The 19505-nt window shown below is 39.5% G+C and overlaps 3 protein-coding genes across 3 annotated transcripts; all 3 read right to left on the reverse strand.

Moving 5' to 3' along the window:
• Positions 1–1990: 1990 nt before the first annotated feature.
• On the reverse strand, positions 1991–10571 carry slc25a10b (solute carrier family 25 member 10b). Its single transcript, XM_088303670.1, has 11 exons — positions 10081–10571; positions 6603–6722; positions 5333–5447; positions 5211–5259; positions 5095–5136; positions 4969–5012; positions 4826–4896; positions 3905–3997; positions 3742–3819; positions 3611–3667; positions 1991–3485 (listed from the first exon to the last, which is right to left on the reverse strand). The coding sequence occupies exons 1-11, from the start codon at positions 10168–10170 to the stop codon at positions 3384–3386; spliced, it is 861 nt and encodes a 286-aa protein (XP_088159796.1). The 5' UTR covers positions 10171–10571; the 3' UTR covers positions 1991–3383.
• An 834-nt stretch (positions 10572–11405) lies between these two features.
• On the reverse strand, positions 11406–13016 carry LOC148332535 (claudin-4-like). Its single transcript, XM_088302394.1, has one exon. It carries the CDS (start codon positions 12956–12958, stop codon positions 12293–12295), a length of 666 nt encoding a protein of 221 aa, XP_088158520.1. The 5' UTR covers positions 12959–13016; the 3' UTR covers positions 11406–12292.
• Positions 13017–14566: 1550 nt separating this feature from the next.
• LOC148332536 (GTPase IMAP family member 9-like) lies at positions 14567–17767 on the reverse strand. The gene is made up of 3 exons (XM_088303101.1): positions 17476–17767; positions 17224–17295; positions 14567–15634 (listed from the first exon to the last, which is right to left on the reverse strand). The coding sequence occupies exons 1-3, from the start codon at positions 17483–17485 to the stop codon at positions 14703–14705; spliced, it is 1014 nt and encodes a 337-aa protein (XP_088159227.1). The 5' UTR covers positions 17486–17767; the 3' UTR covers positions 14567–14702.
• Positions 17768–19505: the final 1738 nt, after the last annotated feature.

The following is a 19505-nucleotide window of genomic DNA, read 5'->3' on the forward strand; positions in this document are numbered from 1 at the left end:
CAAATGCGTGTGTGTGCACGTGTGTTTTATTTTTTTATGATTTATTATTTTTTTTAAGCTTAAGTTATTCTACACTTGGTTTGCGTCCTAATGTGAGTTTTGCAAATGCTGCAAGTGGTAACACTGCTTTCTCAACACTCCATCGGAATCTTGGAGGAGAAGGAGGTATTGACACAATGCCGCTCATTTATATTAAAATAAAAATAAATAACAATATAATAGGAGACTAACTACAAAGACGCCTATATAATTTATTTATTACTGTTTTGTTGTAATTATTTTTAAAAAATCAGATCACAAGGACGAGTCCCACTGCAACATACTTGGAGCAGTTTGATTTACTTTTTAAAATGCCCCCCCCGCCCTCAAAAAAGATTAGATTTTACGATGAGCTGCAGGGAAAACCTTCACTTGCAATTGTGTGTGGGTCTTGCTACCTTCCACTTAATCATTTATTCATTCATTTTCTATGAATGATCCTGTTCAGTCATGGTTGACCTTGCCAGTCAGTAGAAGCATCCACTTTTGTGCTCAAGAGAAAGTCCAGCTAAACTGGATTGAAAATATATATATATTTTTTTGTTTGTATTTGAGGAACACTTACTGTTGCATAATATGCCCCTTAAAATTTAATGTTGTTGGATCTTGGATAGCTAATTATTTTGTCAGTGGTATACTTGGAATAGAAACTCGAGAACCACTACGGTAACATATTTTGCCGAAGGAAGAATGACAGCGGCATTATTGTCATGGGTGCAACATAACTATTTGCTCTGGTTCTCAAAGGAGCACCACAAGTTGTTGCTTGGCGTTCTTATTTAAGCAAGGCTATTTGAGATGTTATTCTGCAACCAGTTACAATCCCATATCCCGGTTTATCAGAGAATACCTAAAAGCCTACCAAATCATCTTTTTTGACAAGGTAAAGGCAACACAATAAAAGCAAATACTTGTGGAGTTCCAGTAACTGTAAAACTGTTTTATCCCAAGCCATTCAGCTTTTGTTTCGAAACACGTCATCGTTGCAATTGTTGCTCCCACATGATGTCCTTGCAAGTGTATTTGTGGCTCAGGTGTCGCCAGCTGATGACTTCAACACAGAATATGGCAATTCAATGACAAACAAAACAAATTCAGGATATGAACTATTATTAATATGTACTGTATCATGTTTGAAAAACTGGTCGGTCACTCTAAAGTTTAGAGTCTAAACCAAAGGTGTCAAGATCCAGTCGTGGAGGGCCGCTTTCCTGCATGCTTTCAATCTCTCCCATGTGCAACTCACCTGATTGAAATGATTATCCTGCTTGTTTGATTGGAAAACATGCAGGACACCGGCCCTCGAGGACTAGAGTTTGACATCCCAGCAGCCTAAACGTTTAAAATTTTAGTTTAAAAAGAGAAGAAAATCAACCAGCATATTGGGGGGAAAAAAATAAAACATAATTGCAGTTTGTTCCTTCACCACTCGAGCAAGCCACTCGCCGGAATTGACATACTTGGCACTGACAGAGGTGGGCGGTGTAAACCAGGTCAAGTACCAAAAGAGGGATTGTTGGACTGGTGAAATTTACTGACGGGAGTGCGATTAAAATGACGGATTGACCGTATATATATATGTGTATTATAGCAAAATTACTTGTACATAAATAATCTAAAATAATAACACTCTTTCCTCACCTCAACCTGTTCTGGTAAATTTATAGGCGTACAATATGACTATTCTTTATTTTACTTGTAATTGTGTATTATGTTGTATTAATAATTATCTTTTTAGCAAAAAAAAAATATAATTATTGTACCCAGCAAATTATGCTAATTCCGACATACAGTCCATCCATGGTCATTCTGTTTAACGATATGCAACAAATCCTGTATGTTATCTGACCTCAGGAACAAAACCAGAGGGTGTAACAAAACGTCATCGCACTGTTGTGCTTAAATTGAAGCCTGTAATAAACACACTGAAAAAAATAAAAAGAATCGCATGTATTTTCATTCTGCTTTATTTATTTTTTATTAAAAAGTTATTCATTTATTTGCAATATAAATGCATAATCGACACACATGGCAACAGGTGTGTGTTGGTAAGGCTGATCTGTCCGTCACATTATCAAGGACATTCAGGACAAGTCAAGCTGGTGCTTTTACAAAAAAAATATCCTGGGATGAAAGCGCAAGGCTGATGAAGGGACTGAACCCAATCAACCACTCCTCTACTGCCCCCAGGTGGACACACAGAGTAAGGCAACATGACAAGGATTCTCTTCTAGGCAGACAAATGCACACATCATCACCACAGGTGATCACTGATGGCACATAAAACCCATCCAACACTTACAATTCCAAAACATGTTTAAGTGTAGCATCGCTTGTTAATTTTAGGTTATAATTTCGATAGAGCGCCCTTCTCGAAAATTGTAGGATCCTAAATCATTACATTGACACGCGTTCAATTCAGCAAACAAAGGCTACATTTGCGGTGCAGCTTAAGCATTTAACGGTTCGTCCAGTTTTCGATTAAAAAGTCATTTTTTTAAATTGAAAGTAAGGGCAGTGGTGATGGGGAGATGTAACATTACTACTTTGCAGAATATCAGATGATGTTTTAAGGAGACAACTTGGTCCACTCCTCAACCATCAGCCTGAATTATTAGCAGATTGGTGAAATGAGGCCACAAAGCTTGATAAATTTCTACTTGATTTCCAGTTGTAACATTATATACCAACAATTGTCGGTGAAATGACTGAAGGCCATTTGGTCAGTACTGATGGGAATGAATAATATGCACTCATGAAACAGACTAGACAAATTAACTTGAGCTGTATTTGTTAACAATGCATTTGCTATTCACGTGCCAATACTATCGTAGCCAAATATGACGTTTGTTTTCCTGGCATATGTTATTTCAACAGCAGTCTATTTTCAGCAAATTATTCTTCACCTGCCCTCAAAAAGGACTTACAACGCACTAATGAATCACCATAATTCATCTAAATCTAATTGAGGGCATTAGGAATTAGTTTAAATCACAATAAAGACAGTCATGTTTAATACAATGTTATTAACTGAGGCTTGAAATGATCCAATTAAAACCACATCACAAAACTGAAATCATACAGGACGTGTTTGTCTCGTTTTTGGGTAGCTGGCTATTCCAAAAAAAAAAAGACACCACACCTTTGAATTTTCATTGTCATCAAAAATGACCGGTTCCAGTATTTATCCCTCAGAATGTGCAAACACTCAGCTTCACGCCGTGACATAAGGTCGAGGTAGCGCAAGAGGAAGCCGCACGCCCAAACCATCTGACATTTGTGGCTTCCTCACTTCTGATGGTCACAGCAGAGTGGTTCAATTCTGCCCAGTCGCACTTCCGCCATCAAGAGACGACGCGAATCCCAAAGTTCTTTTTCAGTTGCTCCAGGAAGATGAATGTGAGCACTGTATGAGGAATCAAGCGGATCCCTGCAGGAACAAGGCCCTGAGAAGCAATGCAAGCGGATCGCTTTATATGTATAGCACAGCTCGGAGAAAAAAAAAAAACAACCCCCAAAAAAATAAGTCAAGTAACAATGCAATTGAATCGCGTTACGTGTCACTTACTACCTTATAAAATGCCATCGGACCCAACTTGGCAGTTTCTTGTAAGCAATGTCGTACACCCTGAAAGCAAACCGACACTGGTTAGATCAATTCGACGATTAAGCGACGACAACGCGGAGCAAAGTGGCACTCACAGTGTACTCTCCTTTTGAGTTCATAAGTCTCGTCTTTAGAACGTCAAGAGGCTGACAAAGGAACGTTGCGCAACCTCCCTGCATAAAGTTTCACATGAAAAGACTGGATAATGACGAATCACACACATGGAGTCCATGGCGATGGGTTCCACTGACAACTTACGGCGATGAAGCTCGAGAGGAAGTGCGTGAACATGTTATCTCCCAGCATCCCCGTTCCCAACACAAGCTGCTTGGCCTGGTCGTAACATGCCAACTGAAGGGTGGAGAAAATGTGAATTATGAAATGACTCATCATTTCTTTGAGTGTCACACCTCATATGCCATGCAGAAGGACAACCACAAACTAATTAACTTGGGTCTCAAATGTCAAATAAACCACACCTTTATTTAATTTCCCTCGCGGCGTGAATAGAGTGTATATATATATATATATATATATATATATATATATATTTATTTATTTATTTATTTTTTCCCCCCAGAAAATATGGTAGGTGCTTTCGGTGCTTTTTTTTAAATTTTTTTAATGCTGACCGAAGTGGTCACTATTACAACAGTTATCACTTATGTGAATGTTTGACTCTCATATGATTAAAAAAAAAAAAATTAAAATTAAAAAAAAAAAACTCTCCAATTTCATACAATGAAAATAAAGGTCATTCTGAATCTGATCCTTCAGCGATTATTCTTCTAGAATACCACTAAGCACCCATGAATAACCAAGTCTTGCTTAAATGAGAGCCAGCACCGTTTCATATGAACGTGCACTCAAAGGCACACAAATGCACCTAAGTAATTATCCCATGCATGCTTCATTAATATTTAAATGGACCCATTTCACCCACTTCTCAATTCATTTCAAATATTGATTTCACAATAGTGCATTCATGTGTCTTGAAATGACTTCAATTCATTAAGTGTATTAACGGATGAGTACTCATTTTCAATAGCTTTCAATGTGCCTCGTAAAACATTTTTTCACGTTTTGTTGCAATTAATTTAACACAACAATGAAAAGATATTTAAAAGTGAAACACGCCGAAGGGACGGCATACATTTGACTGTCGGTAACGATACTTGCCTGTCCCACAGTGACCAAGGCTCCTCTGCTGGACGCCATGGTCGCTCCTGAGAACAGCTTCCTCACACCCTCTGCGGGGCAGCGCAGAGGTCAGAAGAGACAAGATTTGATTTTGCAGTCGTAGTACATAATGCAGGCGTTACCTTCTCTGAAGACTCTGAAGAGCCCATCAATGGCATGTTTGTAGCTAAAAACACGTTGAGGTGCACGTTTTTTAATCGCGGTTTAAAATTAAGGTGATTTCAGGGTGATTTGGGTGCGGCACTTACTTTCTCCTCAGTTCCGCTGGCAGTTTCATGTCATTTTGCATCCTGGGGAAAAAAAAATACATATACATGAACGGTCTAACATTACTTGAAAGCGAAGCGTGTTTTTGGAACGTTACCTGACATTCACCATGTCTGCTGGCGTGCCAACAAAGCCTCCAGTGAAACCTATGCAAGCACAAATATTGTTACTTTATTCTCGCATTTGGGCGGGTTTCCACGTGGGTGGGTGTGTACGGACCTCCAAAAGCTCCCAACAAGACTTTTTGGTAGAAAGGCATGGGGCCCTGGCTTTTGTTTCCAATCACGTCCCTTACGGTCTCATAGATGGCAAATCTTGTCAGCGAATACGACATCTGAGAAAGAGATGATAAGAAACGAGACCTTTGAGCTAGTGATGGGTAAATGAAGCTTCAAATGTGCTTCGTGAACCAGTTGTAGTATTTTAGGTCTCCTGTAGATGGCACTCTCTGTTCAACATTGAGCTGAAAGCACACTGACTTGCCATTTTTTTTTAATTCTTTATTTAAATCAACAGCGCCATCTAGAGGACACAAAAATACAACAACTGGTTCATGAGGCAAATTTGAAGCTTCATTTTCCCATCACTACTTTGAGCAACAACAAACTTTTTGCACGATTGTTAGTTAAGTGATGTCAAATAAAAAAATGTAAAATATTTGAAAGCGGTACATGGGACAAAAGACTGGAAGAAGTAATGTTAGGGAAGATAATTCTTTTTGAATGCACAGTGGCAAATTAGTGTGCAATTAAAGACCATTGGGTATGCACCAGGAAATATTCAATTTCACTTCAAAACAATTTATTTATCACAATAATGTCTCATCCTATACTGCATCAATGCCCTCTTCCACAAGATGGCATAAGGTACGTAATTGACCTCTGTATGCATTTTTGTGAAAATTCTGTTTAGTGGTGAGCCATGAGACTTTTTCTTATGTCAAATACAGCATGTTCAAAACATATTTGCGTTTATTGACATTTTATGTTTCGCCACTTTATTTTTTGATTTACAGGAAATTTTTCATCATCTACAAAATTACTTTTCACTCATTAGATATATATTTTTTTTGGGGGGGGGGGTATTTTTCTTTTTTTACTGTAATTACGAATATGTCACTTAGCTGTAAAAATCATCATCATAGTCTTAGCTAAACAAGAGCTACAATGTTGTTTTAGCTTAAATCAACGATAACTAAAATATAAATTTGGAAATCGGATAGTGCCATCGCAAAAAGATTATATTTATTTGGATTCTGCCTTGAAACAAGAGACATATTTTCCACGTTTGAGGTCACAGTGAAGGTGTTCATGCATTATCCTGAGTCGGCAAGTGGTTATTATGGCGAACAGAGTGGCTGCACTGGACCACTTCAGCTTTTGCAAGTGGAGATAATGAAGTAGCTGCTAAGTGGTTAGTCATTAATTAAATGAGTTTGGTTCGCCGTGACACCAAGGAAATGGTTGACAATCACATGCACATCCTGTACCTGTCTGCAAAGGGAAGCAGAAAGGCCGTTGTAAAGCGCAAGCACCCCATTGTTCTTCACCACATGAACAGCCATCCCAAACATCCTCTTCTTGACCTCCTGCTGTGTTTGTAGGTGCACCTGCAAACAACACAGAGCATGATTGGGTTGAAATGCAATGCTAAAGCTCTTTCACTTTCGTGAGACACGTCTTGGCTGCGCTCTCTGGAAAATTCCCCAGCTTGATGACACTCTTTTTTTTGATTGACTGAGTGCTAGTGATGGGAAAATGAAGCTTCAAATATGCTTCATGAACCAGTTGTTGTATTTTTGCGTCCTCTAGATGGCACCATAGGTTTAACTATAGGGTTTAAAAAAAATAGCAAGTCAGTCTGCTTTCAGCTCAATGTTGAATAGAGAGTGCCATCTACAGGAGTCCAAAAATACTACAACTGGTTCATGAAGCACATTTGAAGCTTCATTTACCCATCACTACTGAGCGCTATTGAAAACCTTGCGTTTTTGTTGTTTTTTTTTTTTCCTTTTGAAAGTGAACTTTGCCGAAAAAAAGGGCATGAAAAACAAAGAGTCAATTAGATGATCATTCAGAATTCTGTCTAGTGTGTGAAATGATTTTATTTGTTTATTTATTTATTCAACAAAGTCTTGGTTACATTTTGAGGTTTGGGACAAGAGCCAAGATGCGAGTGCAAGACATCTGCCCGATTGCAGAAGTTGGGTGTAGGCGGGGCTTTCTTTAGGGGTCTGCACGTACAGATAATTAGTGCTCAGTCTGTGGGAGGGAGCGAATAGTGGTCTCTCCCTGTGCTGTGACACATGACGGGCAAGTGGGCGCACAAAAACTAGGAGAAAAGGCTACGGCTTAGCTTCGAGAAGAATTTGGTTATCTTCAGAATCCGAATGCCCTTTATTATTTTTGCCAATCTCAGTGTACAACGAGATTGGAGAGCTCTCCGGTGCAATATAACAAATGATTTCATGGTTGTGGTTGTCGATAGAACAAGTCAAGATTTTCATGGAAAATATGAAATCCTGTTTTTTTTTTTATCATGTTATCAGCAATTATGTCACGACACAAACCACTATGAACGAGTTGTAGAAACCTTACACTGGCTCATTTGCATACCGGCAGTAGGCCGAGACTCTGAGCAGACTGAAAAAAGGGGGGGGGGGGGGGGGGGCAATCGAGGAACATGACATGAAAAACAACTTGATGCATTTTATATTTGAGAGGGAAACCATGACAATACAGTAAGAAGTGGAACGAAATGTTAGTTCTTGTTGTTTGAGAGGAAGCAGACCAGTGATTTTTTTTTGTTTTTGTTTTGCAAAATGCTAACTCTGCAAGTTTCACAACATCACTTAACATAATATTTTTTCTCCTCTCCTGCCTGTTGGATTTTATAACAAGCATATGAAAAGGTTTTATCCCAAATATCTAGTTAATTTTCTGAGATTGAGGAGCTTTCAATGATCGCAAGTCATTTGCCGCCATCATGTCTTGAGCAAACTAGCGTTCCTAATAAAAAGAATGTTGTGACAGCTTCCCAGCAACATCACGGTTTTCTAAACAGAAGATGTCATGAGGGGGGTCAGCAATTTCACAATGTGGCCTTTGTACTCTGCCCCAACTGGAATTTCTGTTTGAGAGCCGCTGAGTCTTTCAAGCAGGATTGTTTCAATCCGTCTTTGACCAAAACTGTATTCATCTCACCCATCTTCAAATCATTTCACCTCCTCTATTCCGATACACTTTTTTTTTTTCTTTAATATAAACCGACAGATGGTAATGACAACCCACTAACTCTTTTCAATCATTGACAGTGGGTTGACTCTTTTCAAAAGAGCTAGTGGGTTGTCATTTGCACGGGAAGGTGTAGGTTGTTTTTTTTTTGTTGTTGTTTATTTTTAAATATTATTTGTGGAGAGATGACAAATAAAGGGCACAATAGAAATATTGTAAAAATAAAATAATAATAAAATAAAATGCTTCTTTTCTAAAACGTGTGCATGTGTCTTTATGTCGCATTCGTTCATTCATAATGGCAGCACACAGCATGTGGTGCTCATTCAAGTCGAGATAACTAGCTTGATAGTATTTCTCCCGTGAAGTGTATATTTACTTTGAGCAGCCGAGACACATTACTCCCAAGGGCTATAACTCAAATAGTCAACCCAAATATACACCAAATGAAACGCATGTCACAAATGTCGTAACAGGAACACTCGCAGAACAGCGGCGACAGAGAAAATTTCCTGTTAGTTTTACCCTCTCAACTAATTGTCATTATCTCGGAAGAACCTTTAACATGCTGCACGAAGCCATTGTCTCTTTAAATGCCCCCGCCTCTCCCAGCTGCAAGCCGACTGTCCTGATTGGTTTTCAGAAGTCAGCAAAGTGAGAAGAAGCCTGTGTTCTTTGGAGGAATGCCGAAAAAAAAAGTTGGCCAGACATTACGCAAGTAACTGTTGATGAAGCAAATTTGGTTTAAACGCTTATTCTTCTGGCTCGCCCAGTTATAATGTGCAAATGCGACTGCCTTCAGAACTTCAACTGTGTGAATAAAAATGTGCAATAGTTGAAAAAAAAGAAAAACGTTACTTGCACAAGAAAACTGAATAAAATAACTGAATGTATAATGCAGCATTCAGAATGTCTCTTCATGGTGTTCCAAAGTCAAACAGAACATAATCCAGTCAAAAGATTGGTGATCAGAAGATGCCTCTTCACGAAACTTTTGTGATTACTGGCCTCCTGTCAATAATTACACACCACATGGTGCCCCCAGAGGCCAGTCAGTGCTGACAAGGTCACGTGATGGAGTCATGTCATTCAAGTGCATGTTAGCTATCTGGTATGAGTCTATGCAGAAGTTCACCCAAGCAGCATAGGCACTAATAGGTAACCTGGAGCAATCATTAAAGCACTAATGATAAAACTCCTATCTACCTAGAGGTCGTCTCACAAAAAGAGCAAAACACACAAACACTGCATTAGGTTGATAAGAGCAGATTTGCCACACTACAGGTCCACTTAATAATGACACAGGGACGTAATCACTTACCCGCTTGCCATGAGAAAGCAATGCATTTCATGTAGAATTAATCAAGGTTTATTTTCCTATGCCATTTTGAGAATTCCGATCTTGCATCATTATTCTTTTTATTATTATTATTAATAAAAATATTAATACGTATAGAATTATCAACAATAATTATATATACAATTATTAATAATTATATCTATATTAATATTAATAATAATAATAATAATACGACCACGTGCACTACACGTTTGGCTGAAATCTTTCCACGTGCACGATGACAGAAACTACAGCATCAAATGAGGCAACTACATATTGACGAATGACTGCAAATCACGAGTGTTGTTAAAAACAGCTGCACGGTGTGTTTCGGGCCTGCACCCCTCGACACCTCACTGGGAAGAGGGGGGTCACCTAGCGTTACAACCCCTCACCTTGAGGAGATCCAGAGGATGCGTGCAGCAGGCGGCTCCACAGGACGCCAAGCCGCCGAAATACCACCGCGACATCCGTTTCTCGGCCATGGCTGGGTCCTGTGCCGTCGCGCGGTGCAGCTACAGCAGAGGCCGCTTTCCCGGTCAGTTCGCCTATATGAGCTCCGCGCTAACACTGGCAGCGGGAGAAGAAGGCTAGTTGTGCGTCCGCAGACCAGATAACCTCCTTAATCCGCAAACATTCCGGTAAGAGGCGTGCACTTTGGCTCCAGATGTACCGCGCACACTCCGGTAGTCACATATTTATGGAAGCGGAGAGCGTGCGTGCGTGTGCGCACGGTACATTGCCACAATGTGCACAGATCCAGGAAGCAGCTGAAAATCCAGAGAGGAGGAGCAACCAATTGACTGCGTGGACGCCGGAGCTACCAACACGCCCCTTGACAGTGGTGCCAAAGACCTCGCTGAACACACACGCCACTTTTCCCACACGCCACGCTCTTGTGGCCTCTTAAAGAGACAAGTCCTCCGCGCTGCCGTGGGCTTCCATTTGCGGGAAATGTCTCTTTAAGCGGACTCCTCGAACCATATAATCAGGCGTTATATACCTTAGACCTTGAGCTTTGCATTGTTAGATATCCTCCACCCGTACTCACAAGCCAGGCATCCGTTAAATGGAGTGTTTTGATGGCTTAGTGTAAAAATGTCCTTCGTGTAAAGGTTAATTCTGATTTTACACCAGCAAAAGCCCGTCTTAGAATCTTAGAACAGGAGGAGGTCTGCGCCATCACCTATCATCATATTAAAAGTGCAAGACTCAAAATTAGAGACCGGAAACCGTTTTTTTTTCTTTACACGTTTTTTTTTTTAGATTGGGTATTTAATATTATCGCCCTGCGATCGAGAAAATTAGCATCTTGACATACGTCAAGAGTCTGATGTAACGGAGAGAAGCCGGCCACTTTTCAAAATGAAATATTTTTTAGCAAAATAATAATAATAATAATAATAATAATAATAAAATAAATAAACCGGAGTGGCCCGCGGAGAGGTAATTGCGGTCATGATGCAAGGTCATGCATCGCCTTTGATTGGAAAGCACAGCTTTAGAGTCTGCTGCCCTCGTGTGGCGGCTCTAACTAATTGCAGTCATTCATTATTTCCTATGATTTATAAATTCATATGTGTCATATGTTTTGTATTTATGTTTGACAGCTTGTTTTTATGTGTCAACACTGTGGAAACATATTACATATTAAAAACATGGAAGCTGACCGTATAACTGCAGAATGTTTTTCATGAAAGAATTTGAGAACCACTAAGGATTCACACAACTCTGCATTTATTTGTATAATCCTTGATATACAAATACCAAATGAAAAAAAAACACAGTAATTCTTTACAATATACATGTCCAAATAACATTCAAACTGGATTTTAAATTGGTAAAGGAATCTTGCGTATACAGGTGACATTGATAGCTAAACATTAGTGCGTAGTAACGAATAGAAAAACATTTGCAATGAACTACTAAACAATGTAACTGTCCCCTTAGTATGATATTATTTTATATTAGATTATTTTTGTCAACCAAAAACATTTATTAAACTTAATACCAAACATGAAAATAACCAAGTTTGCTTCTATCAAACAGATTTAGAGTTCTAAAATTACATTGGTAAATAACACTTTCATTGTGCTAATAATGACAGTAAGTAAAACATTTGAAATACACCAAAAAAAAAGAAATTCTAGAATTTAAGAAAAAAAATGAATCGTCAAAAAAAATGAGTGTAAAACAACAATTTGAAATAATCTTGACAACTCAGCTACTTTACCAGAATAAAAATTCACAAATAAACAAGAACAGAACTCTGTCTCCTTACTAGCTCATTTATACATGCACATGCGCACGACCAAACACCACACCTACACTTGACAATATACACTAGCCCTCTGTGTGCTCACCACCCACTCAAGTCACCACAGACAGAGCCTGAGTGAAATTTAACAAATGTATGTCGCACACATTAGCAAACTTCACAGCATTGAACACCCCCACTCACTCAAATAAAAACATCCATTGATAAATCTGAGTTTCTTTTTCCTGATTTGATTCATACGTTGTTTATGTAAAACAACACTTGCGTTTAACTTAAACAGAACTAGGAAAATCCAATCAGTTGACACATCCAATAAAATCCAACAGATCTTACACAAAAGCTTTTTCTTGTGGCTTTGCTTCTCCCGCCGCTCCTGAATGTGGATTGTCTTTTGCTGCTCTTCCAACAGGCAAAGTTACGCCTCCTTTTGGAGAAGAACCAACGTGCAAGAGAGCGCCCCCTAGCAGCAGGAGCACACAAGCCACCCAGCCCAGATAGAGCGCCGGTCCCAGCTCCCTCTTGAGAGGTGCGGCAACATTCAAATCATAAAAGTCTCTGATTACTGCATAGGCAGTCCAACAAATGGGAATCAAGAAGGCCAAGCCGGCCACCATGAAAAGCGCCCCTGCTAGCCTGCTCAGCCGCGCCTTGGAGTCTTGGTTCGTGTCACCCAGGCAGTGGGTGCACTTGGCCCCCATCACCCCAAGTAGGAGGGCCAGAATGCAGAGGAGTAGAGAGAGGACTGTGATGCTCCGGGCGGCTTGAGTGGACGTGGGCAGGGCCAGTGTTGAGTCGTACGTCTTACACTGGATCTGACCTGTGGTCTGAGACAGGCAGTTCATCCACAGTCCTTCCCACATCACCTGAGCAATCACCAACTCCCCACCCACGAAGGCGGACACGCGCCACAGAGGGGCGGCACACACCAGTATTCCACACACCCAGCCTAGCACCGCTAACACCAAGCCCAGCAGCTGAAGACTCGTCGATGCCATGCTTGCTTGAAAAAGCCGAAAGTCTCACTTAAAAAGAACTTGTCATACAAAACTCCCCAGGAAGAAGAAGTTCTGGAAAAATGTGTGGTTGTCATATGCCACCCAGATGAGTCCACTTCTTCACGTCAGTGATCTGCAGAGATGACATGTTTTTTGCACATTGAAAATTGAACTTGTCAACTTCAAAATTCCATTTCCTTTCAGAAATCACGTGAGGACTGAAGCGACTCGGTCGGCAGGTGTACACAAAATGTCAAAATTATAAAATGCGTCATAGCAATGTATAACATAACCTGCAAACACAGCTCGTAATTTCTAAATCATTCAGTCAAAAATTACACATTTTTGTTTTGATTATGATTCTGTAGATCTAGGCTGCGCAATAAAAATTAGCAGGACAATGTTTTTTTCGCTTATGAATGTAGTAAATGCAAGGACCGAGACTCTTACCAGTGTTGATGGTGTGAAATGTTTGTGTCCTCACAAAGTCTTTCACTCTTCTCTTATGACTGTCCAGCTTGTTTGCGCATCGCTCGTATAGAGGAGTGTAGGAGGGCTGCAGTGTGTCATACTGCATACTTAATACTCACACGCAGATAGTTATGCCACAAATGACTACACAATGGCGCTTTGTTCGAGGCGCATGTTCCAGAAGAAAATCCCAATGACGGCTGCAAATGATGTCATTTCTTTGCGCTTTTGTGTTGAGCAATTTTGATTTTCTTTTCCTGGGTTTTAAAAATTGAATTGATAATGTGCTGCAAGGGATGTTTACAATTTTCACCTGAAAGTGTGAGAAAACTAAAACTAAAACTAAAACTAAAAATAAGACTAAAAATAAAATAAAATAAACAATAAAAGTTAAAATAAAAAAATGAATAAAACTAAAAATAAAAATAACAATAAAAATAAAATAAAATAAAATAAATAAAAGTAAAAATAAAAATAAAAATAAAAATAAAAATAAAAATAAAAATAAAAATAAAAAATAAAAATAAAAATAAAAATAAAAATTAAAATTAAAATTAAAATTAAAATTAAAATAAAAATAAAAATACCAAAAACATCAACAATATTATCTTAGTAGAAGCTTCTCTTGGCTATCATTGGATGGACAGGTTTAGCTAGAATTGTGTGGTCAATTAGTGTGCACTGATTGACATTATTTACACAATAATCCGCAAGATCTCAGTTGTCTCTCTCTCAATAATATACTTTTTCCCTCTGCATTCTCATGTGTTTTAGTGAACTGTCACGTGAGGTTACTCCTCAGTATGTTTCCTCTCTTAAATACAAATGCTGGTATACAGACATTACCCATTGTCTTTCATTTCCTTAAGGGGAGAGCTTGTAATGTTTCTAACTATACAGACAGCACATGACTGTTCGAATAAAGGATATGACTAAAATGATTATTTAGCAAGTTCTCACACTAAAATAAATATGCTGCTGGAAAGTGTTTTATTTATCAAGATTCACATTGTTACTTAAAATCTTCTATTCAAGTATAATGTGCGTTTCAAATGCATTTTGAAGGGGAAAAATACAAACAAAAAGGCAGCAAGAAGCAAACCGTTCATTATTTAAATGAGAATTCATATCCCGGGGTCGCTGTATAGTTCTCTGAAAATTGTTTAATTCTGTAAATAGAATATGGCAAAAATAACATAATTCACAGATTTTCAGTCAAAACAAAAAATGTGTGCTGAATATAGTGCATCATGTCCTTGGCACTGACCTCCATCTATACTGGAACATCAGATTTAGCTTTGCATCTAATTCCTTTCCAAAACCAAAGAGCAACTAAGCCACATAACACTCCCAAGAGGAGAGTCGGTGCTCCAAGCGCCAGCGCTACTGTGGTGTCAGCGCCCACCGCGATAACCATGCCAGCCAACACCAGCACCACAGCAGCCGCCGAAGCCACCCAGATGTTCTTTCTTTTTGACTTTTTCTTCTTTTCCCTCTCTTTCGCCTGCCTCTCCCTCTCCGCATCCCACATTTTTCTCTCCTCCTCCTTCTTCTCTTCCTCCTCTTGTTTCTTCCGTTCCTCTTCCTCTCTGAGCTTCCTCTGGGCTTTTTCATACATTTCGTTTGTGTAGTGCTTTCCGCCGTTGTCTTGTATCATTTCCTTGATCATAGTAACGAGATCTTTGACCTGGACTCGATCATCGGCGTCATTGTTGTTGAAGGCGTGATATCGGCGTCCGAACGTGATGGAGAGTCTTCGCAGCTCTTTGCACTCCTTTAGGGCATTGTCAGCTTTGGCCTGGTCTTTGCATGTGAATAGCATGATGGTGTACATGGATGCATCATCGCCAAAGTTATCCTGGATCCACTTCACAGCATTTCGCTCCTCCTCGGTGAACCTCACTCCGAGCCTGATCACGAGTAGGAAGGCGTGAGGGCCGGGCACCGACATCTTGACACATTCCTCTATCCTTGACTTTAATTCTTCTTCCGTGATGGCCGTGTCAAACAGGCCTGGCGTGTCAATGACCTGCACTGCGGTGCCATCCACTTCCCCGCTCTGTGTCTCACAGTGTTTGGTCACTGACACCGGGCTCGGATCCTCTCTGAAAGCAGCTCTGCCAAGTATGGTGTTTCCAGTCGCACTCTTCCCTGATCCAGTCTTCCCCACGAGGACTATTCTCAGGCCTCCAGATAGATCCACAGCTGAAAAGAAGATCTAAATTCATTAATTGACTCATTCTCTACCAGACGAGTTAAACAACAAAAAAAAAGGATCTTTGACGTCTTTAGTCGTCAATGGCAGTAAATGAGTTAAAGGGAAAGTCAACCCCAAAATTCTCTTTACAAGAAAATGTTCTACGTACGACATATTGAAACATGGCCTTCTGATTAATATTGCATTTGCGGAATATGAGTTGAGCAGTAAAATCCACCACTTTCATAGCCGTCTTGTCACTTCTGTCATCTGAATATGACATCACTGTTGCTCTGAGCATAGGTAGCCACCAAAAAATGGTTCAGCTTCAAAAAACAGGTGAGACGTGATTGGTAGGAATGGGAAAATGAAGCGTTAAGATGTTTCATGAACCAGTTGTTGTATTTTTTGACTCCTCTGGATGGCAGTTTTGGTTTAAATAAAGGGTTTCAAAAAATGGCAAGTCAGTGTGCTTTCAGCCCAATGTTGAACAGAGAGTGCCATCTAGAGGAGACCAAAATTACGACAACTGGTTCATGGAGCAGAGTTGAAGCTTCATTTTCCCGTCACTAGTGATTGGTCGTTACCTGAGCCCTGAGCAACTGTAGGAGTCATTTTCAGTCGTCAGAAGTGACAAAATGGCCGCCCCCTGAGATGGCTACAAATGGGTGGATTTTGGCTGCTTAACACATAATCCACCAACACAATATTTATAAGGACGACATGTTTAGACTAGTGAAGGCACATAGAACATTTTATTGCAACATTTTTTGGGGGGATTGACGTCCCCTTTAAGCTTGACTATAAATTTAAGTGTTTTTTGGTCATTGAGGTCTGAATGTGAATGTTGTCCCATGTATATCTGCATCCTAACTGCAACTAAAGAATTGGGTCAAAAAAGTATGACACAAAGGCAGAATTGAATCCTTGGACATTAATAACTGGGAACTTTCACACACATTACTGCAAACGATCTAGATAAATAATCTCATTATGACCACTTGAAAGTCCAAATACCATTTTATGACACAGCTCAGTGTGCTCCAGAACAGTTAGACCACGGCAAACAACAGCTATAATAACATTTTGTTATTTTGATACCGCTCAGATTGTGACTCAAATTTCCACGGTAAAAAGCTAAATATTTGCTCTTGAATCAGGGCACATTAAATTGTGAAAGTGGTCATAATATTTTGGCCAGACCAGTCGAGGGCAAACTGGGGCCCGGGGGTCACACGCGGCCTGATAAATGTTTTAATCCGGCCCGCCGAACTTGAAAAAAATGAAATGAATAAACCTTGTTCATGTTTTATTTTCTAAATACTGTGGGTTTTCAACGACATATATTGTTGTAATGCTTTTGTTCACTATCATTTCAAATTAAATGTATTTTTTTCTCCGATGAGGTCAGGTTACCAAAACACTCCATCCATCTGCTCCTGGTCCGGCCCCATCTGTCAAATTTTAGGACCCATTGTGGCCCGACAATCAAAAAGTTTGCTGTATTTCATAATCAAGACAACAGAAAGCCATTCATTGATCCTCTTGGGAATCACAATAATCGTAATGAGGAGGGGTAAGATAGACATAAGCATACCGTCAAAGTTAGTCCGACCACACCCATCAGATCGAGGTAGAGTTTTCTGCTTCTTTTCTCGCAATGGTATTGCTGTAAAATCAAATCATCGTGTGGAAACACACAGGGAAATGATTTAATAGTCATTGGAAACATTCACACAACCTGATAAGGGAATATTCTGCTTCTCTTTCTTGATTGTCACATTCAACCGCCACTTTTCTCAGTCATCACACAATCAATCTGTTATTTGTGATCAAATGTTTGTCTTACCTTCAGCCATACTTTTTTGTCTAAGTTCCAGTTGTTTTTCTCCAGGTTTTAATTGAGTATTTAGTTAGCTTCTCAACTCAGCTTTCCCGTTTGTTTGACTGGGAAACTTCTGGAAGCCCGGGATCTGCACAGGGCGCTTCCTATTTCCTTGTATTGTCTTTAAATTGAATTTGAGACAAAATCCCCACATTGGCAGTCCAGCACACTCTGTATATCCTGAGAGGATTGGAGTATCAACAAAACTGCCATGTTTTGATCAAATAAAAGTAAATAGATGAAAGCAAACGTGCTCTTCCACTCATTAACATGAGTTGATTTTACTGATGCTTTTGCGAAACCAGTTTGTTGAAAGGGGAGGGAGAAGACATCACATCCTTCCTTTGGTGGCTTGCCCTTCCCTCAAAAGCAAGACATTTTAATAACTGCAGTCAGGCCCGGAGTGTCCCCACTGGAGCATCGAGAGGATTCTCATTTGGCCGGGCTGCTTTCGGGCTGCAAAGGGGAAGGTTGAGGTTGATTCAGCACTATTTCAAATTCATCAAGGTCAAAGACAAATACATCTATGTAAAATTGACCTTGTGTCCAAGTTCGAAAACTTTGTCGTCACCCAAAAAAAAAATAATATATATATATATATATATATATATATATATATATAACATCCCCTAAAGTCAGCTGGGATAGACTCCGTCACACCCAAGACCTAAATGAGCAAAAGCGGTGTAGAAAATGGATGAATGGATGGACTTCATTTTTAGATGACATTTTTGCCAGAAAATGGTCAATTTCTTTTCTTTATTTTTTTTAAACAAAAAACAACTTTTATGATCTGTATTTGGACATTTTTTTGTTTCAATACATTTACTGTTGTTGTTTTGAGTGTGTGTGTGATTCCACTTGTATTCGTCAACCTTCTCTTCGGTCAGCTCCTCAGCAATTCGCGTCTTGTTCAGGTGTTCCTCGCTGTCTCGTCCGTTTGCTTGTATTTTGTTCCCTGATTTCTTTGACTTCTTGTTGGTTCATTGTGTGTGTGTTTCCTGCGCTCATGTCATTTGTCTTTCCAATGTCATGTCGATTTTGATCTTGGTGTTTGCTACTTTGAGTCTTGTATTTATTTCTTTATTTCCAAGTGTCCTGTTTGTGGTTTGTTTTTGGAAGTATGTTGTTGTTGTTGTTGTTTTAGCGCACTAATTGTCTTCTTGCTTCCCCGAATTTGAGTCATCATAATTCCACCATGCTAAAATACGACCGTGACGGCAATACTTTTGATTAGGAGTGGGCAAACATTTTGATTCGTGGGCCACAATGGGTTCTAAAATTAGACAGAGGGGCCGGACCAGCAGCACATGGATGCACCTTCTAGTGGGGACACATCAGAATTACAGGGAAAATAAAACAGGAACAAGGTTTATTTTTAAAAAAAATTTCAAGTTCGGCGGGCCTGATTACAACATTTAAGTTTGCCCTTGTCTGCTTTTTATGATACAATTGCTTTATGGACAATCGCAAAATATCTAGACTGGTAAATTCTTTATGGTTCAGACTTCAGCGTTAGTTGCATTTCCTGTTCAAATTGTCATGTACAGGACACAAACATTGTACACTCTTGCAACGCTGATGTGTTTTGTCAGGGTTTCACTTAAACATTTAGGTTATGTTTTTTTTTTTTCTTTCGAACTTCTGGGTCTGTCTCTCCAGTAAACTTGTGAGAAAGCATGAATTTGCTGATTTTGGCTCGGACCAAGCAGATTCAATCAAATTCGACTTCTAACACTAGAGGGCGCCCAAGACTTGGAAAAGCCACCCCCCCACCCCACCCCAATTTTACTTACATGACCGACAAGGTTTATATAAACAAACGAGCTGTAAAATTGTAGGCCTGTTTGTAGTTCAACCCTTCAGTTTAGAGTTGAAAACCCCAATAAGGCCTTTTTATTTATGCTACAATATTTACGAGTAGCTCATAAATGTCAACACCAAGTAAGTACCTCTCTGTACTCTGCTGCATCTATAATTTGACCTGGATAAAA

This window comes from Idiotropiscis lumnitzeri, chromosome 8 (genome assembly GCF_059441095.1).
Source record: "Idiotropiscis lumnitzeri isolate Australia: NSW breed Sydney's pygmy pipehorse chromosome 8, RoL_Ilum_1.0, whole genome shotgun sequence".
Taxonomy (NCBI): Eukaryota; Metazoa; Chordata; class Actinopteri; order Syngnathiformes; family Syngnathidae; genus Idiotropiscis; species Idiotropiscis lumnitzeri.